The sequence below is a fragment of the Myxocyprinus asiaticus genome, chromosome 19 (assembly GCF_019703515.2).
Source record: "Myxocyprinus asiaticus isolate MX2 ecotype Aquarium Trade chromosome 19, UBuf_Myxa_2, whole genome shotgun sequence".
Lineage (NCBI taxonomy): Eukaryota > Metazoa > Chordata > Actinopteri > Cypriniformes > Catostomidae > Myxocyprinus > Myxocyprinus asiaticus.
This window is the reverse complement of record NC_059362.1, coordinates 36,662,599-36,690,121: the sequence shown is the minus strand read 5'-3', so window position 1 is coordinate 36,690,121 and position 27,523 is coordinate 36,662,599. Positions and strand designations below refer to the sequence as shown.

The 27,523-nt window shown below is 37.1% G+C and overlaps 2 protein-coding genes across 2 annotated transcripts; one reads left to right on the top strand and one right to left on the bottom strand.

The window, feature by feature from the left end:
- Nucleotides 1-227: 227 nt before the first annotated feature.
- On the bottom strand, nt 228-5,945 carry gje1a (gap junction protein epsilon 1a). Its single transcript, XM_051645146.1, has 3 exons — nt 5,771-5,945; nt 2,090-2,272; nt 228-1,668 (listed from the first exon to the last, which is right to left on the bottom strand). Exons 1-3 carry the CDS (start codon nt 5,798-5,800, stop codon nt 1,267-1,269), a joined length of 615 nt encoding a protein of 204 aa, XP_051501106.1. The 5' UTR covers nt 5,801-5,945; the 3' UTR covers nt 228-1,266.
- A 9,661-nt stretch (nt 5,946-15,606) lies between these two features.
- On the top strand, nt 15,607-26,761 carry nmbr (neuromedin B receptor). The gene is made up of 3 exons (XM_051644951.1): nt 15,607-16,010; nt 21,222-21,567; nt 26,378-26,761. The coding sequence occupies exons 1-3, from the start codon at nt 15,607-15,609 to the stop codon at nt 26,759-26,761; spliced, it is 1,134 nt and encodes a 377-aa protein (XP_051500911.1).
- Nucleotides 26,762-27,523: the final 762 nt, after the last annotated feature.

The following is a 27,523-nucleotide window of genomic DNA, read 5'->3' as shown; positions in this document are numbered from 1 at the left end:
TCCTGTTACTTTTATCCAAAGATTTAAGTTTTAAATATTTTTATCACCTCATAATAATATGTGAATACTATTGAAATTAAAAGTATATTGTAAGCAAAGAAAGAATCACACAATTGTTATAAATGCTGCTTTTTTTTTTTACTTGAAGAATTAAACTTTACAAACAGTAGGAAATCATTGTATTAAACAGAGTGTCAAGGATTCACAAGCAAATCTGTTTTTTTCTGACTATGAATTACTTTACAAATAATATTTTCCTAGACCGATACATTATGCCAGTCATAATATACTGAATGCACCAACTATTTTACCTATCTGAAAATGTTCATGCATAATGATATATTTAATCCCACAGACACCAGTGATTAAAAACCAATATAAATGATCAATTCTCTAAACACAGTACAAAAGTGATTACTCAAACAGCTGTGAAACAGTGGAAGGGCAACTGTGGGAAGAGGTGCAGGCCAGACCGGTAGTCAAATCTCAGATGTTTTTAATGTAGTTTTCTCACAGGTAGATAGTGGCCTTCTGCCTCCAAATAATAGTTCACAGTGTGCCATTTTGTACCTGAGATGAAACATAGCTGAACATAATTACAAAAGTTGGATGGATGCCTGATAAATACATACAGATACAAATACAAATGGACTCAAAAACTATATGGAAATCAACAGCATAATGGATATACTATCAATGTCCATGAATGTGACCACGTTGTGCAGTAAAAATTGCTGTTTCCATGGACCAATCAATTATGTTCCCAAAAATAAATGTTCTTTTGCCTGTTCTTAACCCTTCCTCTCTTATTTCATTTGAAAAATCAATAATTATGCCAAAGAAATTTAAATAAAACAATAGAACTTGCAATTTGTGAAATACTTCAATATCAACACATTAAATATGAAGCTATAATTGTATAAAGAATAATTATTATATGAAGTTAATAAACGGAAAAGCAAAAAATGCATTAAAGTGTCCACTGCAAGAGAGGTGAACCTTCTAGGCTTACAAAATTCCAAATATAGCCTTTAGAATTACTCATTCCCTTAGCATTAATCAGATTTGTTATGCAATTCTTTCACAAAAAAAAAAAAAAAAAAAAGGAACAATAAATTAACTGGATTTTAAAAGTATGTCTTTCTGTGTCTTCAAACAAAAAAATGCAGAGGTATATGGGTTTATGTCCTTTCTGTCATACGGAGACCCATTCAAGACATACAAAACCAACAATGTGGAAGCATCACTCAAAAAAGTTCTAAATTCTTAAGTAGTTGGCTGGTTTAAATAGCTCTGTCTTCGAAACAAGATCTCAAAAATCTCAGCGATACAGAGGAGTATGGTGATGATGGTGAAGGTGTACATCGCACTGAGGAAGATGGTCTTCTCAAAGTGTTCAGGGACCATACACTTTGTGATGCTGAATATCTTCCCAAGGGCAATGGCATCACACATGTAAATCGGATAAACCACGAAACCAAAGAGATGACTCTGAAGCCAAAATGCCAAGACTTCCAAAATGATTCGTAATAGAACAGAGATAATATAGAAGACTGTGGACATTGGCCGTTGAAGGATTTCCTCCTGGTCTATATTCTTACAGGCAGCATAAAGATGGAACACAGCTCCAGGGACCAAGACAGTGACTAGCTGCAATGCCCAGAATACCTACAAAACAAGTAACATTAACTATTTTCAAGACATTATACATATTTACAGATACAGTTATATGTTTATGTTATGTTATACTGTATGTCTTAGTAATCTTAGTTGTTACAATTTGCTGTCTACATAAGAATTTAAAATTCTCTTGTCCAATGTTTCATTTTCTAATAATGGATCACTATCAATTATAGGCCACAACACATTAGTTCTTATAATTCAGTCATATTCAGAAAAAAGCGCCTTTTAGTGTGTCAAAAATAAATGTCAGATGACTTTTGTAAGTGTTCAGTTTTGTACTTTTTATTATTATTTCTACTTTTAATACATCCACCCAAATGAACTTTCGCCCAACATTGCATACTTATTCAGTTTTGTCACTCTAGTACTGTAGATTATTAAAACCAAACATATCATACACTTTTACCTGAGGTGTCATAGGCCGGAACTGGTTGTAACAGTAAAGGTTTAATTCCCTTTTGTCTGGATCACAGCTGAAGTGGAGGGCCTCATTGCCATAGACGGCGAATCCAAGGACCCCAAGGAAAAACGTACGCACAGAGCCAAAAAACAGTGTGTGAAACTGACCTATCACCGTTGGAGGCCTGAGCTGAAATATGCAGTGAAGAGAGATTAACATTAAAGTTTGAACAGAATATAAATGAAAACCAAACTAAATGAAACCAAACTTTGAAAGACCAAACTAAAGGTAGACCGATATATCTGTTTTACCGATTAATCTGTGCCCACAGTTGCTTTTGGAACTATCGGTTATCTGCAAAAATCTATTTAAATTGTTTTTTTCTTTATTAGTGATTAACAGTAACATGGGAATTGCTGTATCTCAATCTTTCATCAATGACAATATAAATCCATATTTTTATCCTCACTTTAATGCATATTTTGTTAATTTGATCCGACAATCAAGTGTTCTACATTGAAGCGAGGGCATCCAAAGAAAAACGCAAGTATACCGAATCATGCCGTCAGCACATACAGGTGCATCTCAATAAATTAGAATGTCGTGGAAGTTCATTTATTTCAGTAATTCAACTCAAACTGTGAAACTCGTGTATTAAATAAATTCAGTGCACACAGACTGAAGTAGTTTAAGTCTTTGGTTCTTTTAATTGAGATGATTTTGGCTCACATTTAACAAAAACCCACCAATTCACTATCTCAAAAAATTAGAATATGGTGACATGCCAATCAGCTAATCAACTCAAAACACCTGCAAAGTTTTCCTGAGCCTTCAAAATGGTCTCTCAGTTTGGTTCACTAGGCTACACAATCATGGGGAAGACTGCTGATCTGACAGTTGTCCAGAAGACAATCATTGACACCCTTCACAAGGAGGGTAAGCCACAAACATTCATTGCCAAAGAAGCTGGCTGTTCACAGAGTGCTGTATCCAAGCATTTTAACAGAAAGTTGAGTGGAAGGAAAAAGTGTGGAAGAAAAAGATGCACAACCAACCAGGAGAACCGCACCCTTATGAGGATTGTCAAGCAAAATCGATTCAAGAATTTGGGTGAACTTCACAAGGAATGGACTGAGGCTGGGGTCAAGGCATCAAGAGCCACCACACACAGACGTGTCAAGGAATTTGGCTACAGTTGTCGTATTCCTCTTGTTAAGCCACTCCTGAACCACAGACAACGTCAGCGGCGTCTTACCTGGGCTAAGGAGAAGAAGAACTGGACTGTTGCCCAGTGGTCCAAAGTCCTCTTTTCAGATGAGAGCAAGTTTTGTATTTCATTTGGAAACCAAGGTCCTAGAGTCTGGAGGAAGGGTGGAGAAGCTCATAGCCCAAGTTGCTTGAAGTCCAGTATTAAGTTTCCACAGTCTGTGATGATTTGGGGTGCAATGTCATCTGCTGGTGTTGGTCCATTGTGTTTTTTGAAAACCAAAGTCACTGCACCCGTTTACCAAGAAATTTTGAAGCACTTCATGCTTCCTTCTGCTGACCAACTTTTTAAAGATGCTGATTTCATTTTCCAGCAGGATTTGGCACCTGCCCACACTGCCAAAAGCACCAAAAGTTGGTTAAATGACCATGGTGTTGGTGTGCTTGACTGGCCAGCAAACTCACCAGACCTGAACCCCATAGAGAATCTGTGGGGTATTGTCAAGAGGAAAATGAGAAACAAGAGCCCAAAAAATGCAGATGAGCTGAAGGCCACTGTCAAAGAAACCTGGGCTTCCATACCACCTCAGCAGTGCCACAAACTGATCACCTCCATGCCACGCCGAATTGAGGCAGTAATTAAAGCAAAAGGAGCCCCTACCAAGTATTGAGTACATATATAGTAAATGAACATACTTTCCAGAAGGCCAACAATTCACTAAAAATGTTTTTTTTTATTGGTCTTATGATGTATTCTAATTTTTTGAGATAGTGAATTGGTGGGTTTTTGTTAAATGTGAGCCAAAATCATCACAATTAAAAGAACCAAAGACTTAAACTACTTCAGTCTGTGTGCATTTAATTTATTTAATACACGAGTTTCACAATTTGAGTTGAATTACTGAAATAAATGAACTTTTCCACGACATTCTAATTTATTGAGATGCACCTGTACATCGTGTCTCCAACTTTATGTCTTGTGAATAATAATAAACCTAATTCTTCATTAAACCTCATCTGGTGAAATATTTATGTATACAAAACTCTTGATCTGGTGAATACATAGACAATAACAAGCTTAATTTGGTAAATACTTAAATATAGAGCACTATAGTGGAGCCAAGTCTCCGTCATTTCAAAATATGTATTTTTGGCTTGTTTACAGTTAAAAGTCCCACATTCTGCACCAAATCTTCATTTTTTTCTGATTATTATTGGGAATTTGGTTGAACAATAAACTGCATCTAGGATTTTATTATTTTTGAGCTCATTTTAGCCTCAAAAAAAATTAACCTCACTATTGTTAGGTTTACAGAATCCTCCCTTGTTCACATTACTCAAAAATGCATGTGTGATGAGGAGGAGGGCGTGGCCAGGCCGTGAGGATACACATCTGGCACTGAGTTGCCTAATCAGTGGGAGGGAGATAAGGGATTGAGAGAGAGAGACTATAAATCTATTTTAAAAACTATTGGCCTTTTCCACGATCTTTGTTATCGGTATTGGTAAAAACCTCTAGACAAAACTGCAAGGAAACATACACTATGCAACCACCGAAGATGTTCAGACATAAACAGTCACTTTCAACTACAATATTGCTTTAATTTTGCATGTAGGGTAAAGCTTTTCATTGCATACTTACACATCCTTCATAAAGTTTTTGATGTAGTTCAATGACAAAATTTGTTTTGTATAATTCAGTTTAATTCTGTGGTTGCTTGTCCATCATTGCCAATCTGCTGGCCTCAGGCAGAGGCTGATGGCAATCCTGAACCTCCAAATGACCTTTCGCTTCAGAAATCCCTTCTCAATGCATATTTCTCTTTTATCTGCAGTGCCTTCATCAATTTACTCACTCAGTGAAAAAACCAAACAAAAAAAGGGGAAAAAACAAAGGCCACGGGACATGTGGTCAGCCCATAGGCTAATCCCTATTTAACTCTGTCAGCAAAAAACAACTTTTGTAAATCACAATGAAGCAGAGCAAACATGCAACAAAATGCAATTGTATTGCAAAATGGGAGGGAGGGAGGGAGGGGGGATTTAACCAAATAGGTTAAATTAACAAATGTACCTATATTCCTAAGAATTCTCTTACAACAATTTAATAACAATTTGCAAATTTGATGCATAAAGGCAACAAGTGTCATCTAAGATAAGTACATTTAGTAAAACGATGTCAAAATAAAGGCAACAGTGGCTGGTTAAATAATTATGTCTTTGCATTTTTAGACTGTTACAGTGATTTTCAGGCACCTATAACTGGTTTTAATGTACACAGTTAACAAAATATAGCTGCCTGTAGTTTTCATGTCATATGTCTATTGGTCATTATAGGCCTTTATACTTGTATAGCCTACTATAGTATCTAGACTTTCTCGCACTGATTCTGTCCTCTCTAAACGACAGCATGCATGAGCCACTTTCACACGATTATAAAAAATACAAATACATTAAATCGGGTATTAAAAGTCCACACACCAACCGTATTCCAGGCGGAGTGTTGTTCATCCCCCTTCTTAATCAGAACCGAGGTCCTGCTCTCATGTCACTGCGTCCCGAGGTAAAGACAGACCTGCTGGAAGAGCAGCATGTTTGGAACCAGCATGCCTTTCTGACACTTGCTTTTTCGAGTCATAAACCAAAGAGCAAACAGACAAGCAAGACATCAAAGAAACGTAGCAAAGAATAGATCATTATGGGCACAGAGATGCTAATTACCGAAATAAGAGGTCTGCCAGTCATACGGTCATTGCGCACGTGGTGCACACGCAAGCACAGCTGTCAATCAGAATGACTACTCATACGTGACCACGGCATGTTTGATTGTTTTGTTAGCTCAAATATCTCGTTTTCAGGTAGCCTTTTATGGAGGTCTACATTAGGCAATATGAGTTTTTATCATTAGTATTATGCCGTATAGTTGACATGTTGTTTTGTTTATGAGTGTTTTTTTATTTATTTTAAATTTTAAAAATTATTTTTATTATATATATATATATATATATATATATATATATATATATATATATATATATATATATATATATATATTTTTTTTTTTTTTTTTTTTTTTTTTTTTGGCTGCTACTGTAACTTGTGCATATCTGAGACCAAGACAGGACCACTGAAAAGGAAAAAGTTTGTTATTCATAAAAAATTCCCATTGCGATTAAAATCCTTTAAATGACTAGACCTACTCTAGAAAGTTTTATTTTAATTTTATTATGTATTGTCAGGATTCATTCTTATTAAGCTTTTGGTGTCTAATGTTTTATAATTATAATTTATTACCACGTAGCCTATTGTATATTCTGTCATTAATATGAATTGCTTTCCGTTGCGTTATAATGCGTACATTTTGTCATCTGAGTCAGCTTTAGAGCTGACTTTGCATGACGGTGAAGGAAACCCGTAATAAGTTTCGATTTGATTCTATTTGTTGTATATTTGATATTGCAACAAAATATTTTAGTTGTATTTCTATATAGCCTACTGTGTTTTTCATCTGTTGTATAACACTGCTGCATCAAGATCGTCATAAATGCCAACAGATGCCACTAAACCAACGTATGAAATTACGACTTGCCTGCCAGTTGCGAATTAAGAATTTATTTTCAAATAACAACACATGTATGATGGGTTATGGTGTACATTTAAAGACGCAGAGTGAGAGACATAATGCTTTTCTATTGAGCTATTCAAATTGTTGTCTGAAACTCATTCAGGCAAGACTCGATGTTATGTTCAGGATTTGATTGCTCACTTGGTTTCTTTTAGCAGAACTCACCTGGAAAAGTTATCAGTAAAATTCCATCAGTCCCAAGAAGTTTGCATTTACCCTTTTATACTTGGTTGGAACTTGGAAAAACAATATTTATACTTGGTTGGAAAACCAATATTTTTACATTATAAGCATATCTGAGACCAAGACAGGACCATGAAATTCGTCTCGATAACAGTAAAAACTGGTCATTATGCATTTAATATGCATACTGCATTTATGTTTATTTAGTCTATTTAAAGGGATAATTCACCCAAAAATGAAAATTCTCTCATTATTTACACACCCTCATGCCATCCCAGATGTTTATGACTTTCTTTCTTCTGATGAACACAAATGAACTTTGAAGGTCAATAAAGCATATAAAGGCAGCATAAAAGTAATCCATGTGACTCCAATGGTTAAATCCATATAGTCAGAAGCTATATGATAGGTGTGGGTGAGAAACAGATCAATATTTAAGTCATTTTTGCTATAAATTCTCCACCCTGCCCAGCAGGTTGTGATATGCACGAAGAATGTGAAGAATGTGAATCGCCAAAAACAAAAGAAGAATGTGGAAGTGAATGTGAAAATGGAGATTTATCTTAATTTATCTTATCTTTGACTTAAATATTGATCTGTTTCTCACCCGCACCTATCATATCACTTCTGAAGATGTATTTAACCACTGGAGGAATATGGATTACTTTTATGCTGCATTTATGTGCTTTTTGAACCTTCAGTGTTCTGGCCACCATTCACTTGCATTGTATGGATCTACAGAACTGAGATGTTATTTGTTTGTGTTCAGCAGAAGAAAGAAAGTCATTAACACATCTTGGATGGGGATGAGGGTGAGTAAATGGTGAGAGAACTTTGCTTTTGGGGTGAACTATATATGGAGATGGAATTGTTGCACATTAACATACAACTGGAAAGCTATTTACAATTAGAAAGTTGGTTCACAAATAAATTGAATGAGATCCACAAATAAATGTAAGAAGTTTCATAAAAATGAAATGAATTCACAAATAAAAAAATAATGAGATTTACAAATATATGTTAGGAGTTTCACAAAAAGTAAAGTGAATTCACAAATAAATAAAATGAGATTTCCAAATATTTTTTTTATTTACAAATATATTTTTTAACTCACAAACACAACTCTATCCAGCATTCATTTGTGAATTGCACGCATTTATTTGTGCATTTATTCCTGTGCATTTGCAGATCGCTACAGGCATTTTACCGATTTTTAAACAAATCTAGCATCAAGATGTGCACACAAATCTACAAATAGGTGGACTCCACCCATCGTCTACTCTAGCCAATTAGATAACAGCCACATTACTCGGACCAATCGTAGCACATTCTATCTTCAACCAATCACGCTTCATTTTACTATCAGGGCGGGACACAGTCACAGTGCTCTCCTGAGCATGGAATCAAGCAAATACAGATAAGCTCCAAGGCCGCAAACTTTTAAAGAAACGGACGCCATCAGAGGAATACTGTGACTTAAGGTTTACATAATTTTCTCTCAGTTATAAACACGTGTAGTGTCTTGTTAAATGCCAACAGCTGAAAATTGCCCATTTGCAGAGTGTCTTGATCATTAGTTTTATAGCTAACCTGGCTGACTGTATGAGTCTTCTATTTTAATTTTAACCAAGTTTCTTTACTCTTAATGTTACATGGCAGATCCAAACAGAAACACTACTAGACACTACAAAAAATCAGTAGTACAGATATTGCCTTTATAAAACACGAATCATATTAGATGATCTTAGGAGCACAAACCATAAAATAACACCCTATATTACACAGTGTACAAAATCTGCTATGCTAATAATTTGGTTTCACATTAGGTCAATGTATTTAATAAAATAGTTGTAAGGTAATATTTATTAGAATTTTGCATTTTAGCACTTTTGTGTGAATGTTTTAGGAAGTACTATTACGGGATCCTTTTTAAGGGGATTTACACTGTTCTGACAATGATAATTGACTCATTGGTTATTGCCATCTTTTTCAGATGTTTGCTCTGTGTACTGCCCATCAACTTTGAGTGCTTGACTCACCTGGGGCCGGTTGCTAAAGTTACAACTTAGCCTAGTTGTGGCGTAAATGGGCACTAAGTCACAATTTACGCACTACTAAATATTTGAGCGTTGCACCATTAAACTTAGGAAGGATGTAACCCTACGTATAAACTAAATATTTACGGAAGCCTCTGACAAGGAGTAGCGGATGGAATAAAAAGCAGACTGATATTTTATGACATCAATGAGCTCATGTTTCGCATGACAGGCTTCAATCCGTTTGACATACAGTATGATGTTGACATTTACACTTGTTTACATTTACGAGAGAGAGAAAAAAAAAAACTTACTTTTAAGTGGCTCTTCAGCATGAAACCGTTCCAACGTGGCAGTTTTCAGGGTGCGTCGCCTGGTGTCAAGTTTCATCACATTCAAAATATATATTGGATATTAAAATGAATAAATGTCGGGGGCCTGGGTAGCTCAGCGAGTAAAGACGCTGACTACCACCCCTGGAGTCACAAGTTCGAATCCAGGGTGTGCTGAGGGACTCCAGCCAGGTCTCCTAAGCAACCAAATTGGCCCAGTTGCTAGGGAGGGTAGAGTCACATGGGGTAACCTCCTTGTGGTCGTTATAATGTGGCTCTCGCTCTCGGTGGGGCGTGTGGTGTGTTGTGTGTGGATGCTGCGGAGAATAGCGTGAAGCCTCCACATGCGCTATGTCTCTGTGGTAACGCGCTCAACAAGCCACGTGATAAGATGTGCGGATTGACTGTCCTCCGCCACCCTGATTGAGGCAAGTCACTACGCCACCACGAGGACTTAGAGAACATTGGGAATTGGGCATTCCAAATTGGGGAGAAAAGGGGAGAAAAAATATATATAAATAAATAAATGTCTATTTTTCCAGCCTATTGTATTAGTATTTATTTATCACCCCTCATTTATTTTAGATCCCTATATATTGATATTTACACAGGGCAGCCAAACTAAGCACTGACTTAGTTACAAACTAACTAGTAGTTACAAAGCCCTTAGTGTGAACTTTATGTTTCAACTTAAGTGAGACCTTACACACAGCTGGTGCAATCCTACCCTGCTCCAAAACACCTTTTAAAATTTGTCATATGAGATTGTTTATTTTTCTGTTATGTCTTCTTTTAAGTTACAATGTCATATCTTGAAGTGAAAGTGCAATACAAAATGTAAATAAACTGTAACATTGTAACATTGTCTTTGGGTTGACTTACTTAAAAATGAAAATTCTGTCATTTACTCACCTTCATGATTTTTAAAACCTGTACTATTTTAGTTTCTTCTGTGGAATATGAGAATACATTGTAAAATGTAGATGCTGCTAATGAGGCTGAAATGAAAGCAAGGCTATCATTCCTTATCATAACCTTCTTTTGAGTTCCTCCCACAGAAGAAAGTCAGTTGTTTGGGTTTGAAACAACATGAGTACGAGTATAAATGATGACTCATCTTATTTGACAAAATATTTTTTGTCATTTAGTTGACAAATCTTTTATTGAGTTCTGTCAAGGCATTTTGAGGTAAATAGGTTTTAAAGAGTGTCTGTTTATTTAACACTTTAAAGCAAGTCTGTTGGCTAAAAGGTATGCTTTCTTAGTTACAAATTAAAAAAAAATCAAAAAATCAAATCAAATCACTTTATTGTCACACAGCCATATACACAAGTGCAATGGTGTGTGAAATTCTTGGGTGCAGTTCCGATCAACATAGCAGTCGTGACAGTGATGAGACATATACCAATTTACAATAAATATCAAATTAACACAACACAATTTAAAGTCTAATATACACATAATTACACACAACACAATATACAAATAATAAAATACACTGTACAGTATACAATACGCACTATAAAGATACACATTATTCAATAAAAATAAAAAATAAAAATGTATATGTAGTATATATAGAATGTACAGTATTGTACTGTATTGACATTCAGGCTGTCGGTTGATAGTCAGTTTGTTAAGAGAGAATATAATATAATAATAATATAATTTATGACAGTCCGGTGTGAGATATAAGAGCAAGGGTAATAAAGTGCAGTGCTGATGTATTTTGATCATGAGAGATCAAGATCTCAAAAGTCTGATTGCTTGGGGGAAGAAGCTGTCATGGAGTCGGCTGGTGCGAGTCCTGATGCTGCGATACCGCCTACCTGATGGTAGCAGTGAGAACAGCCCATGGCTCGGGTGGCTGGAGTCTCTGATGATCCTCCGAGCTTTTGTCACACACCGCCTTGTAAATATTTCCTGGAGGGAGGGAAGCTCACCTCCGATGATGTGTCTGGCAGTTCGCACCACCCTTTGCAGTGCTTTGCAGTTGTGGGCGGTGCTATTGCCGTACTAGGCGGAGATGCAGCCAGTCAGGATGCTCTCTACAGTGCAGGTGTAGAACCGTGTGAGGATGTGGCGGTTCATTCCAAACTTCCTCAGCTGTCTCAGGAAGAAGAGGCGCTGATGAGCCTTCTTCACAATGACTTCAGTGTGGATGGACCATGTGAGTTCCTCAGTGATGTGGACACCCAGGAACTTGAAGCTGTTGACTCTCTCCACTGGTGCTCCATTGATGGTGATGGGACTGTGTTCTCTGTCTTTTCTTCTGAAGTCCACCTCAAGCTCCTTCGTCTTACTGACGTTGAGGGAGAGGTTGTGCTCCTGACACCAGTGTGTCAGAGTGTGCACCTCCTCTCTGTAGGCTGTTTCATGATTGTCAGTGATCAGACCTACCACCGTCGTGTCATCAGCAAACTTAATGATGGCGTTGGAGCTATGTGTTGCCACACAGTCATGTGTGTACAAGGAATACAGTAGTGGGCTGAGAACACAGCCCTGTGGGGCTCCAGTGTTGAGGGTCAGTGATGAGGAGATGTTGCTGCCTATTCTAACCACCTGGCATCTGCTTGACAGGAAGTCCAGGAACCAGCTGCACAGCGAGCTGTTTAAGCCCAGAGCCCGGACTTTCTCATCTAGCTTGGAGGGCACTATGGTGTTGAATGCTGAGCTGTAGTCTACAAACAGCATTCTCACATAAGTGTTCTTTTTTCCAGGTGGGAGAGAGCAGTGTGTATTGTAGATGCAATGGCATCATCAGTGGAGCGGTTGTTGCGGTAAGCAAACTGCAATGGGTCAAGAGAGAGAGGCAGCACAGAGCAGATGTAATCTCTGATTAGTCTCTCAAAGCATTTGCTGATGATGTGGGTCAGAGCAACAGGACGCCAGTCATTTAAGCAAGTTATTTTTGATTGCTTTGGAACAGGCACAATGGTGGATGTTTTAAAGCATGTGGGGACTACAGACAAAGAGAGGGAAAGGATGAAAATGTCCGTAAAAACACCAGCCAGCTGGTTCGCGCACGCTCTGATGATGCGGCCCGGAATGCCGTCTGGGCCCGCGGCTTTGCGGATATTCACCCGTCGGAAGGATCGGGTTACATCCGCTACAGAGACGGAGAGTGAACTAACCTCTGTAGCTTCGGCCGCGAGAGCTCTCTCTGTGAGGGCGGTGTTATTTCCCTCAAAACAAGCATAAAAAGCATTTAGCTCATCCGGGAGAGAGGCAGCGGTGTTCATGGCGGAGTTTTTATTCCCTTTAAAGTCCGTGATGATGTTAATTCCCTGCCACATGCTTCTAGAGTTGGTGGTGTTAAACTGTCCTTCAATCTTGCTCCTGTACTGGCGTTTTGCGGTTCTGAAAGTTTTTCGGAGGGCATAACTGGCTTGTTTTTGCTCCTCCGCATTCCCGGAATTAAAAGCGGAGGTCCGCACATTAAGTGCCGCACGAACATCGTTATTTATCCATGGTTTCTGATTCGGATAGATCCGTATGGTTCTGGTCGGAACCACGTCCTCCACACACTTTTTGATGAAACACATTACGCTATCAGCGTAAAGCTCGATGTCATCATCAGAGGCGGACCGTCATTATAGGATGTCATGCATGTAACTACAAAAGACAATACATTTGAGTACATGTATTTACACACACACAAACTCTGGAACTGAACATTACAACTGGAGTGCTGGCATTTTGCTCGATTTTGTTGAATATGAACATCATCATTGCCACGTCATGGTGTAGTATCAGTTGTCTGGGACGGATAATCCTAATCAGGGTAAAAGCATTCTGCACAAATGATTGGAAAAAATAACAGTTAAACGTTAAAAACAATTACTGTAGAGAAAAGAACATGTTACACAAACAATATTGAGCCATGGACCTTTGTGATGTCTTTCCACCAGCAGCACAAGAATCCCACAACTGTTTCCATCTTTTTGTGATGTGGAGCAGAGAGCACCAGTTCTCCAGTTTTCTCGCAACTGTATTATTATTATTATTATTATTATTATTGTCCTCCTGTATCTCACAGCCCATATGCTTCCTGAGTAAATAATTGAAACACGCATTGTTTTACAGGGTTAACATAATTATTTATTGTGAGTAACACTGGACTGGTCTGCCATAACACTAAGTGCTAAAAATATAAATTCTTTGAAATATGACTTAAATGATTGTTTTTTTTAATACATTAACATAATGTGAAAACAAATTAATGCCATAGCAGATCTTGTACACTGTGTAATTCAAGGTATTAATTTATGGTTTGTGCTCCTAAGATCATCTAATATGATTCATGTTTTATAAAGACACTATCTGTACTACTGATCTTTTGTAGTGTCTAGTAGTGTGTCTGTTTGGATCTGCCATGTAACATTAAGAGTAAAGGATTTGAAGACACATTTCAGTCAAGAAATTTGGTTAAAATTAAAATAGAAGACTCATACAGTCAGCCAGGTTAGCTATAAAGCTAATGATCAAGCCACTCTACAAATGGGCAATTTTCAGCTGTCAGATATTTAACAAGACACTACATGTGTTTATAACCGAGAGAAAATGATACGAACTTTAAGTCACGGTATTCCTCTGATGGCGTCCGTTTCTTTAAATGTTTGCGGCTTTGGAGCTTATCTGTATGTGCTTGATTCCATACTCATGAGAGCACTGTGACTGAGCACTGCCCTGATAGTAAAACGAAGCATGATTGGTTGAAGATAGAAAGTGCTACGATTGGACCGAGTAATGTGGCTGTTATCTGATTGGCTTGAGTAGACGATGGGTGGAGTCCACCTATTTGTAGATTTGTGTGCACATCTTGATGCTAGATTTGTTTCAAAATCGGTAAAATGCCTGTAGCGATCTACAAATGCACAGGAAGCGATCCACAAATAAATGTGCGATTCACAAATGAATGTTGGACAGAGTTGTGTTTGTGAGTTAAAAAATATATTTGTGGGGGGCCTGGATAGCTAAGCAAGTAAAGACGCTGACTACCACACCTGGTGTCGCAAGTTTGAATCCAGGGCGTGCTGAGTGACTCCAGTCAGGCTTCCTAAGCAACCAGTTGGCCTGGTTGCTAGGGTGGGTAGAGTCACGTTGGGTTAACCTCCTCGTGGTTGCTATAATGTGGTTCTCACTCTCGGTGGGGCACGTGGTGGGTGAGCCTCCACACGCACTAGGTCTCCGTGGTAACACGGTCAACAAGCCACGTGATGAGATGTGTGGATTGACGGTCTCAGATGTGGCGGCAACTGAGATTCGTCTTCCGCCACCCGGATTGAGGCAAGTCACTACGCCACCACGAGGACTTAGAGTGCATTGGAAATTGTGCATGCCAAATTGGGGAGAAATATTTTACATTGTAAAAAATGTTTGTGTTTTTTATTTGTGAATTCACTTCATTTTTGTGAAACTCATTATATTTATTTGTGTATCTCATTCAATGTATTTGTGAACCAACTTTCTATTTGTGAATCTCTTTCCATTTGTATTTTAATATGCAACAATCCCATCTCCATAGCTATACCTTTAATTAGTGAGCATGACATAACATAAACTTGAATGAAGGTTAGGCCTCTTTGATGCCCATCTCCAAAAGACGCTAGCAAAAAAAATAAATAAATAAAAAAATAAAAAAATTAAAAATTAAAAAAAGAATAAAAAATAAAGAAATCCTCTCTTAAGCCACGTGCGCCAGATTTTTTGCAAGGGTCTATCTCTCTCTCTCTCTCTCTCTCTCTCTCTCTCTACCTGCTATTCTATACTCCAGTTGTCCAGACCCAGCTGGTTTTCTGATTACGTATTTATTGCAGTTCTTTCCTCAGTAAATCCCCCAGCGAGGCATCAAAAGAGCATGAAAGAGCCACAGCCGAACTGCGACAAAGGTGCGCGGACAAAAGTTGCACCTGACATGTCCACAAAGTATAATCCTCGTTCGCTCTACTGATGAGCGACTGCGCCTCCCCCTTCACTTGCTCCTGCCTGTCAATTAAAGAAGCCAGTCAACTTTAGGGACGCGGCTGAAGACATCGCTCATTTCAGCACTAAGTTGTGCGGACAACACATTTCTCCCACGCCGGGGAACTTTAAATTCCTTTATTCCTAACTCCTTTGCTCTATTAAACTCCATTAAACATGGATCACACTTTCAAAAACATCACTTTCTCTGAGGATACCTCAGCCTATGAGAACTTCACAGACGATTGGACATCAGATGGAGGGGAAACAGTGCATTTTATCCTTCGATGCGTTATCCCGTCAGTTTACATACTTATAATAACGGTTGGTTTGCTGGGCAACATCACACTTGTGAAAATATTCATCACAACCAGCGCGATGCGAAGTGTGCCCAACATTTTCATTTCCAGCTTGGCCGTGGGAGATATTTTGCTTTTGGTCACTTGTGTGCCAGTGGACGCGTTCCGGTATTTCTATGAAGAGTGGATTTTTGGAACAGTCGCTTGTAAGATGATCCCGGTGATTCAGCTCACCTCGGTTGGAGTCTCCGTTTTCACTCTAACGGCACTAAGCGCAGACAGGTAAGGGAGAAAAATCATGAATGAACTGCAGTCACTGCCACATTGACTATACACCGTAAAAAGTAGTAACCTGCAATTGTTATTTCTACGCCCTTAAAATGAAGGTGGTGTAACTAGTGTATTCAGGTTGATTCAGACATTTTAAATACCATTTTTGAATTGAATCAAACCAGTTAATTTAAATGGTAGCATACCCCTTTTCATAATCTACACGTTTTTTCAATGTAGCTTACTGCATGCAAACAGCAACCACTCAAGCAAACAAGAGAAATGTCGTTGCAACTGATAGCCTTAAACACATAGGAAAAGTACTTTGACTTTCCAATTTATAATTTATCACACCATTAACCCGTAAAAGGGCATGAATAAAAATTAATTATTTTCCAGCATATTAGGGCACACATAATACATTTCCATGCTTTTTTTTTTTTTTTTTTTTTTTTTTACATTTTGCTTTTATTTTCAATTTTACAGCTTGTAGAAATCATGAAAAGAATTTAAAAGAATTTAAAAGATAAGATGGGTACATATGCCTCAAGGTCAGCTGCCTTCTCAAAAAAAAAAAAAAAAAAAAAAAAAATGTGCCATGCCACATTTGGATAAATAATGTGAGTTGAACCAGACTAAATTTACAAAGTTACAGGTCCTCAGTATTTGCAGGGCCCCCCTTTTCAATATTTTCCACAAAAATTGGGCTGACTCATTTACTGGTCCTCTTCCCAGACTTTTAAATGTTTGTGTCCTCTCGGATACAAAAATCTTTATAGGGTTAAACAAAGGTATTTTTTTCTTTCTCTTTTTTTTTTCTTCAGGTTGCAGAATGTAAAATCACAGGAAAATGATGTGTACTTACTATATTAATCTGTAAACCTTCTTATTAAGCACCTGTAGCTGAGAGCAAATTTATTTAAACTGTTCTTGACATTACACAGGTAATAAAAGATTTATTAGGCAGTTGTTATCATATTCTTAAAACACATATTGATTTGAAGGCTAGAATTCATCTTTAGAGCCAACCCCTGACATTATTATTTTGATTTACCCATACTGCAGCAAATTTTATTACAGAAATGCAATATTTTCATAACCACATGGGACAAAGGCTGCTGTAAATAACAGAAACATCTTAATAGCCTATAGAGATAGTCTTAGGGGAAAGCTTTGTGTGAAATCTGCCTTGCCTTTAAGATTATTCTATATTTAAGAAATTCTACACATGTATAAACATTTATCACATGCATAATTCCCAAATTTTACATCCCATTAAATGTACCTGTATCTGCAAAATTCAGAGGTTTTCCTTTGCAGATTACAGTGCTTCAATCCTACATGATTGGCAACTTAATATTATTGCTTTATCAACTGACAGTTTCATTTCTGGCTGCATGACTGAAGCAAGAGCTTGACAATTCATGTGGCTGAGGCTCTATGGTGAAGATGGGCAGTGTCCCCTCTGTCCCACTTTGTCTTATCCTTCTGTTTTCAGTGCTTGGGGCTGTGGCTAGGTAATGACCTTTTCTAGGTTGATTTCCTGCTCTTCCCAGCGGACTGTCTGTTTATTGTTTGAAGCACCAGAAAGTTAATTTGTTTCACAATGATTATACCACTACCCTGGGGTCCAAGTAGTTCTCATTTATTGGTATTGATTTGTAGGCTACATTCACAGTTCCAGTCACCAAAATGTCCATTGTGATGCAAAATGTAGTTAATGTTCTGGTTGTAATTAATAATCTCCTGTGTTGGGTCTTTGGTCCAACATGATAGATTTGAGGAGCCTCTGCCGGACGAAAGGTGGAAAGTGTGGATGTTCTTCATTCCCTCCACATGGATGTGATGGCTTTTATAGTCTGCTGTACTATAAGAGCGACAGAAAACAGACCCATTTATCCCTACCCAAACAATTGATTTAAAGACTGTAATCTGATGAGCACTTACTCAACATTCACAGTCATGCATGAAATAAAATCAAGTTAATTTACATGTTAGTCAGTTCATATGTTCAAGCTGTGATCGTGACCAAAGTCTTTTTAGCAAGTCAGTCCACTGTCAGCCATCTTTGAAATGCTCTTGGGAGGCTATTTCCAGTCATATCAGTGCAGCTCTATCTACTTGAATGGAGAAAGACCAAAATCTCAAAAACGGTTGGTCAAGATTATGATCAAAGAACATATTTCAAATCAGCAATAAAATCGGATAATACTGGTATTGTAAATTGTACAATACCTTTACCTCAGATTACACGAAAAACCAAAATTTTCCGGGCTTGCATAGCTTATGCGCATGCGCGTTCTAGTGTTGATTGACAGATGATGTCTGTATCTAAAAGGTGATTGGCTCTTTTAACTCTAAGGTGGAACTTCCTTTCTACATCTGTTGACCATTGGATGCTCAGAGCTCCTTGGTTGAGCATTCCAATTTTTCCCATTCATTTTAATAGAAGTGGCCCATCTCTGCTAAATAATCTCTGTTGTGGCACTCCCCTGCTAACCCTTGCCTCAGGCATGGCTGTTCATGTTCATTAAAGAGCACCTATTATGGTTTTTCAAATATTACCTTTCATATAGTGTGTTATATAGCTGTTTGTGAATGTAAAAAAGTCTGCAAAGTTTCAAAAATCAAAGTGCACGACAAATGGTGTTATTGACTCCCTGAAGAAAGAACCGATTCTGAACACCTGAAACAAGTTGTTAGTAATTCCAGACTTACTTCCTAACCTACGTAATTTGGTAACAAAAAACCAGCATCTGGTCTTCATTGGGTGCTCGCGAGCAGCTTTGACCCACCCTCAAACACTACACTAACGGTAGACCAATCACAACAGACTGGGACATCTGACCAATCAGAGCAGAGTAGGCTCTCTGAAAGGAGGACTTTAGAATGAATCCTTTAGAACGGATCATTGAAGGAGTCGTTTTTGACACTGGGAAAAAAAGGTAATGCTGCAATTTAAATTATGAGCAAATTAAAGTTTTTTTTACCTTGGATGCATGTAAATCTATTGTATGAGACCTTTAAAACAAAATTAGGCACATTTAAAAACCATAATCGGTGCTCTTTAAGAGAGGAAAGAGCAAGCCTAGGGCAGTGAAGCCTGGTGGACGAGAAAAGTCAGGGTGAGGATATACTGTCATTTGAGATTTCCATTTACCTAAGAGATGATGGCGGTAGCATATCTAAAAGACACTGTCGAGCAGATCAAGCCATGCTGGTTTGTCAATAGGTGAAAGTAGATTTTTTTCTCTGTAGACTTCCCACCTCAAGCAGAATGTCTGAAAGATTGTGTAAAGGAAACACACATCTTTTTACATCATATTTCCTACAGGATAGCTTTTCTTTTGGATAGAAAGATATCAGCCTGGAGATTTATTACTTTGATCATGAAGTTTTGGAGTTGGTATTTCTTATTCCCAGTGCAAAAGGTTGTTCAGGTTCACTTATCTTAGAAAATATTTCATTTTCTATTTAGCAGGGATGATGCAAAAATCCAAACAGTACAAGATGTAAGAAATTTGGTGTACATTTTGAGAGTACATTTTACATAACTAATATATTCCCTCAAATTATTTGTCAGTAATGAAAAATAAGTAGAAAGAAAACCAAATAAAATACTTGAGTACACAAATCAAATTGTAAACCAGTCTGAATTAGTTCCCCATGAAAAAAACTTTAATAATCTTTATGGCTTTAACATTATCATTCAAAAGTGTAACAACCTTTGGAAGTAGGACTAAAGAATAATACACAACATATGTTTGAAGTAGAAGCAAAGAAAAAAAAAAAGATAATGTGTAGAGTTTGTAATTTCCCATCTTTGCTGTGTTGCTGAAATTATCAAATTCTTCAGTGATTGTCATATAATAAGCTTATCCAATAAGGAAAAATTATATCTGTATGAGGACAGTTGGCATCTTAATTTTATTAACATAGAACAGTCATAGAATGAACCTGAATGGGCTGAAACTAAATATTATTTGGGGAGATATAAAATATAAAGGAATATTAAGTTAAGCTCACTCAACGGCATTTGTGGCATAATGCTGATTACCATAAAAAAAATATTTTTTGAAAAAAGAAAAAATCTGTGTTACAGTGAGGCACTTACAATGGAAGTGAATGGGGCCAATGTTTGGAGGGCTTAAAAGCAGAAATGTGAATCTTATAATTTTATAAAATCACTTAAATACATTTGTCTGTTAAAACTTGTGTATTATTTGAGCTGTAAAGTTGTTTAAATCTTAATTTTTTACAGTCCTTTTAGGGTTTTAGCCTTTAAAGTGCTACATCGTCATGGCAACGAAGTTGTAAAATTGCATATTATTTACACAGTTAGTTAGTAAGCAGTTTTATCACACTAAAATCATGTTAACACACATATTGTTTACATCCTGTTGCTATGCTTTTGGAACATATATTTTAGCGTTTACAGATTGGCCCCATTCACTTCCATTTTAAGTGTCTCATGGAACCCAGATTTTAGATTTTTTTTTTAAGAAAAGGAGGAATGAGTCAACAATACTTTTTGTGATAATCAACATTATGCCACAAATGCTGCTGATTGGGCTTAAACTGTATTGAACCAGGAATATTCCCCCCTTATATTTGAAAAAGATTTGTGAGTAATGAGAAACAAGTAGAAAGAAAATCAAAAAAATCCATGAGTACTCAAATCACAATATGAATATTATTATTTAAAAGTGTAATAAGCTTTGGAAGTAGCACCGTGCTTTTAAGCAAAGAAAAATGTGCAACACAATACAAATTCACAGAGTGTTTAATTTCCCATCATGGCTGTGTTGACGGAGTAATCAAATTCTAATCCAATAAGGAAAATTGATCCCTGTGAGATGACAGTTGGCATCCTAAGGTCATGGAATGAGACTGAATAGGCAGCAATTACAAAAGTCAAAAATGTCTCTAGCCTTCCTTTTGTCCTTAATCTCAAAACTGTTGTTTAATTCATAACAGGTGTAGAATGCATAAAAAGCCTCATAACCTGGTGTGATATCAGAACAAACCTTTTGAACTGACACGACACCCTGACTATAAACCTCAGCACTGAATCAATTCTGACTTCAGATAAGCCGTGGTGTGTCCCTCTAGCAATGATAAATTGATGATAAACAAGCCAATTTTCTCTTTCATCCATCCTCAACCTGGATGAAAGACACAGCAATCAGTGTGCTGATGATTCCTCCCATATGTCCCTCTTAGACACAAAGCTATTGTGAACCCTATGGATATCCAGACCTCCAGTGCAGTATTCTGGACCTGCTTGAAGGCCATCACTATATGGGTTGTCTCGGTGCTGCTGGCTATCCCTGAGGCTGTCTTCTCACAGGTGGTTCATATGCCAGACAAGAACATGACGTTCACTGCCTGTGTGCCATATCCACTCTCCAATGAGATGCATCCTAAGATACACTCAATTATGATATTCCTCGTCTACTTCCTTATCCCTCTGAGCATTATCTCTGTCTACTACTACCACATCGCAAGGACACTTATCAAGAGTGCTCACGATATGCCGGGTGAGATTAGTGAGCACTCCAAAAGACAGGTAAGAGATTCAAGGGAAGAAAATAAAGTATGCATTGGTAGCATATTCATTTTCTTCTGTTTATAAAACACAAGCTCTTCTTCAGGAATTTGGTTGCATATTTTGCCTTTTCCATTAATCATGTATTAAATATCAAAGACGTGACTAGGTTGAGACAGATTTTTATTGTGTACAGACAAAGATATGAGGAACATAGCATATATTCAGGCTCCAGATGTTAAATATGGATGCAAATAGCCTTACATATTTCAAGTTTTCATTTGGTCAGTATGGGTCAAGTTCATTTACTTAACGTTTTCAGAAAAAAACAAAAACATACTGTATGTGATAGACATGAAACCAGATGCTATAGTGAAGAACATGTGGCTGACAATACAGCCTCAAAAAAGAGCTTGTCAGTCAATTACAATTAAATCTTATTTTGAAGTTACAGCTGTTCTAAATCAAATTTGCCCCTTTTATGATGATCTTTAACGAGATTCCTTAAAGAGATAGTTAACTCAAAAAATGAAAATTTTCTCATAATTTTCTCACCCCAAAACAAACATTTTTAGAAGAATATTTCAGTTATGTAGGTCCTCAAAATGTAAGTAAGTTAATGGTTATTACCAAAATTTTGATGCTCAAAAATGTACATAAAGGCAGCATAAAAGTTGTCCATAAGACTCCAGTTGTTAAATCCATACCTTCAGAAGCGATATGTTAGGTGAGGGTGACAATAATTGTAATTCTCCTCCCTGCCCAGTAGGTGACAATATGCATGAAGAATGCAAATCGGCAAAAACAAAAGAAAAAGAATGCGAAAGTGGAGATGTGTGGATTACTTTTATGCTACCTTTATGTCCTTTTGGAGCTTCAAATTTTAGGACCCATCTACTGGCATTGTATGGACCTACAGAGCTGAGATATTCTTCTAAAAATCTTTGTTTGTGTTCAGCAGAAGAAACAAAGTCATAAACATTTGGAATGGCCAACACACTCTCACGGCAAAATCGTCAGGATCCGTACGACTTTTCTAAATTTGGCTAATTCGTATGATATTGTGCGACTGCATTCATTTGAATTCCTACGACTTTCACTACTGCCAATGACATCGCTGGACATCGTTTCCACCTAATACACGACAATTACTTGCTTCTGTCACACACAACAGCTTCCAATCATGTTTACACACTCTACTGATTAGTTAAGTTTAGATAAGGGGTTTGGGTTAGGGCATAATATTAATAAATATGTCCTTAACGCCTCGTGCATGGACCACACGCTTACTTCCGCATTAGACATCCAGGAATTTGCACATGATGAAGTCGTATGAGTATATGCGAACAACATCTTGTGAGACCATACGAAATAGCCAACTCGTAAATGATGTACGACTTTTCATGAGATCGGGCTGGAATGGCACTAGGTTGAGGAAATGAGGATGAATATTTTCATTTTTGGGTGAACTATCCCGTAAACCATGAACCAAACCATAAACATTTTAAGAAAAAGTGTAAAACGAGCCTAAGGTGAATTGAAGGATACCCTTCATAAAGTGCCCCTTGACAGTTCTTAGAGACATGGCATTTTATATTTCGAGGGTAAAAAATGTTTTACCCTCTCATGAGTGACATGATCAAAGCCTATCTTGTTCATGCATTTATCATGCATTTGTCTGAATGGCATGACAAGGCTGAACATATTGGGTTTAAATCTCTCACATTACTTGGTATGTACCTTATTGTACAGTTGAAAAAAAAAAAGCCAAAAAAACAACAACAAAAAAAACAAAACCCCATCACATTATTAACTAAAATTTTGGGATTTGGATCATCACTGAATTAAAGCTTAAAGCAACGAGCAGGGGTGTAAAAAGTACTTTCTGTAAGTATTACTTACTTTTAAGTATTGGTACTATGTCAAACTTTTACTCCCATATTGAAAAATAAATGAACCAGTGAAAAATGCGCCATATTCACAAAACACAATTAGAACAAATTTATGTGTAAATCATTAGTAAAATGATTCTTATGTAAATCCCCCCATTAAATTCAAATGGACAATTTATGTAAGAATGCATTTACACACAAATTAGTTCTGCTCATGTTTCATGAATAAGGCCCAAAGTTATTATGATTAAGTTTAACCCGAACCCTAACCTAAACATAACCATAAAGTCCAGCCATTTGACCTAAACCCAAAACCAAACCATGATTTTAGTAGGAAAATAATTTGAAGAAAGGAAACATTGGGTGTTTGGATTGAGACAAAGTGTATTATAGGTTATTGGCACACATCAGTCATTTGTATTGCATAAATAAATATGGAACGAGATATCAAATTTGGTTACAGATGTTTCCTTTGTTAAAATAAAGTGTTGGATAGGAGGCTAGCTAAAATTTGATGCTTGTATTGTATTTGAACAAACGTTACATTTTTGTACAAGCCAAGTCTTATGATAACTTACGATTTCGCCATCTCAAATGAAATATTAAGATTTGTCATGGGACTATGTTGGACATAACATACTTGAAAGTAGAAAGAAAAGTTTTCAGATTAATTGTACTTGTTTAAAGTAAAAACATTTCCCTTAGATTTTTAAGTGGACTAATGAAATCATGTGATAGTGGAGATTTCCTAATTAAAGTTACTTTGATGCACAAAATTGTGTAAACCTTGTAAAGGTGCATCAAAAAATATGTTTTATTTCTTTAGAAGTGTAATTGTATAAAATATAGGTAGACTATTCAGTTTCATTGATACTTACAGTTTTTCTCAATCGATTTGGCACATTTACTGAAACAAACATACAATTATCAAAACTCTAAGTACAATCCTCACATCACGTGGTACATTCAGCACACCACTCTATATGACCTGCAAAAGGTGATTACTCAATCAAAAGAATTAACTCATGTTTCAAATGTAAATAAATCCATCAATGAATAAATCATTGTCATCAAAACAAAAGGTTCCTTTATCATTGCTTAGACCAAGACAGTCAAAATGCAAAGACATCTTGTCAAATGGCAGTGTACACTGAAAGTGTGATAGTTACCCACTATGTAATATTGTCCAGTTGCTAACATTGTATATGTAGGCAGCTGAATAGTATTGATGTCAAAAAGTCATGGCACACACTATACTTTCAACAAAACATTTATTCAGACATTTCTCATCATTGTATGTACACACTTTACAGCCAACCAAAAATACGTAAAGAAAGCTTATACAGAAAAAAATATATACAACAGCAAAATTCAGGAACTACAACATGTGCAAGAAAAAAGAAAATATGCTGCAAGTTCATCAACCTCATGAGTCTTCCAGTCTCTCCTCTCTGTCTGGCCACAACATTTAATCTACATCACACCTGATATCCTCCTTTGCAATGCAACGAGGAAAAAATATTTTGGCATGACGCAGCCACCCCCTACAACAATCTGCTGTGATATCCTTACAACCAGCATCCATTGCACCCAGTAAGGACAACTGGTCGTGAGGACGGTGATCATAGACCTTCCATCTCCATGCAGAAAAGAACTCAGTGGGATTTAGGAATGGGGAGTATCTTGGGAGAAATTCCATCAAAAAATGTGGGTGGGCAACAAACCATTCCCTGACTGTATTTGAATGATGGAAACTTACATTGTCCCAAACTATAACATACATTGGCAAGTCATTTCTTACCAACCCCCTCTCATTCTCAGGAATGAGATCCCTGTAAAGAGTTTCCAGGAAAATGAGGAGACAATGATGGAAATGTGGCTGAGTACACCATTTCCACATATGGCAGCACACATTGTAATGTTCCCTCCACGCTGGCCTGGCACATCAACAGTGGCTCGGTGACCAATAATATTACGGCTACGTCTCCTGACTTTGGTCAAGTTGAATCCTGCCTCATCAACATACACAAAAATATGTGGAGATTCATCAGCCTCCAGCTCCATTACTCTCTATAAAAGATAGCATAGCAATTTAGCAATTTAGGAAATAATTTACAGTAGATATTGTAAATCATACAGTTAGTCATATCCCACATTGTGTAAAATATTCTGCATATACAGGTTGTACTTGTCAATACTGAAAGACAAGGAGATTACAGCACTGTGTAGTGTACAATGATGAATTCTTACCTGTACATACATTGCTCTAAATTGTGAGGAAATTGAGTTGTTCCCCATCTAGCTTAAGTCTATCCATCTGACACCAATTACAACAATACCACATAACTATTATGTATCTAATATATGTGTGACAGGTTATTGTGATTGTTGGTTGTTCTATTTAGCATGTAGGGATTTACACAATGAACATGTGTATAATTGCATTTGAGAGTAATATCATTCAAAAGCAAATGAATGCAAACTATTTTGATCTGCAAGGCTTACTCAATGCATTTTGTGCCAAAGCAATTATAAATGACTATAGTCATGTGAACAAATGACCTAATGTTCATATAGTTAGTCATATAGTTTGACAAAGTTTAATAGTCCTTCGACGACTTTGCCAAAGTGATTGAGAAAAACTGTAAGTAGAGTACAAATTCCCCACAATAATACTTCAGTGATTACTCAAGAAGTCTAGTTTACACCCCTGCATAGATGAAAACAAATTGCTAACTAGAACACCTTTACAGTCTGCAAAACGTTGATTTCAGTAGATGAAAATCAATTACCAGACTCAGAATGGGGCATCAACTGCTGAACATACATGCATTTTTATTGACTTTTCACATCTAGAATGCACTTCATGATTTATTGAGTGATCTTTTTTTGTCATACATTCTCTTTCTCTTAATTTCTCTCTCTCATTTTTTCCTAAGACGGAAACAAGGAAGCGTCTAGCCAAGATCGTTCTGGTGTTCGTGGGCCTTTTTGCGCTGTGCTGGTTCCCCAACCATGTTCTCTACATGTACCGCTCCTTTAACTATCGACAAATCGACTCTTCACTGTCACACCTCATTATCACACTTGTGGCACGCGTTTTAAGCTTCTCTAGCTCCTGTGTTAACCCTTTCGCACTGTACCTGTTGAGCGAGAGCTTCCGAAGGCACTTCAACAACCAGTTGATGTGCATGCGGCGCAAATATGAAGAGCGCAACACCAGCTACCTCCAAAGCACCTCTGCTATTCGCATGACATCCATCAGGAAGAGTACACCCGCTGTGGCCAATGGACATGGCCAAAACACAGGAGTCTGTATTTAGCATCTGATCTCAGAACAGCTCTCCTTTGGTTTTCTTAGACCCAGAAGAGCTGGTGACTTACATTTAAGTTTGATTAAAGCATTTGGTGACCCAGCTGGGTAAAGGGGATGGTTATTGAAGCAGGGAAGACAAAAGAATTGCCGTTGTAAATATTGCATGCATGTTTTTTAAACAGTTGCATCTCTGCTTGAGCCCGTGAATGAAATTTGATTTATTTCGGAAGCATTATTCTTATTGCAACTGCAACAGAATGGATATCCCAATGATTACAAGACTAATTCCATTTCTCCTGAATCTAAATACATTTTCTGCCTGTATCATATATCAAATCTGTAAAAAATATTGAAATCAGAGTTTCCATTATTGTGTCATTGTAAGGCTGCATGTTTGCTTTTCAGATCAATCATATTTCCATTTTCATGCTAGGCTTTGGCTCCAGCCAAATGATGAAAACATAACTTTTATAGATGGGAAGTGTGCACTTAATACAGTAATTGAATGTTCGGTAAATAAAGTGAGCAGTTTTGATTTCACCAATGGAATTAAGCAGAGAGCTTGACTGTCAAGGATATTAAGGAGATACTCCTAAAATAATTTACTTTGCCTATGGTTGCATTCTGTTTCATTTAGGAGCATCGAGACATAGTCATGGCACTTTCTAGCGGATGTTAATGCCTACGATGATAGATCAGACAGGTCGCACACTCAAGGGTAAACTGTGGTGATTAGATTAATATATGCATAAACAGATTAGGATTCAAC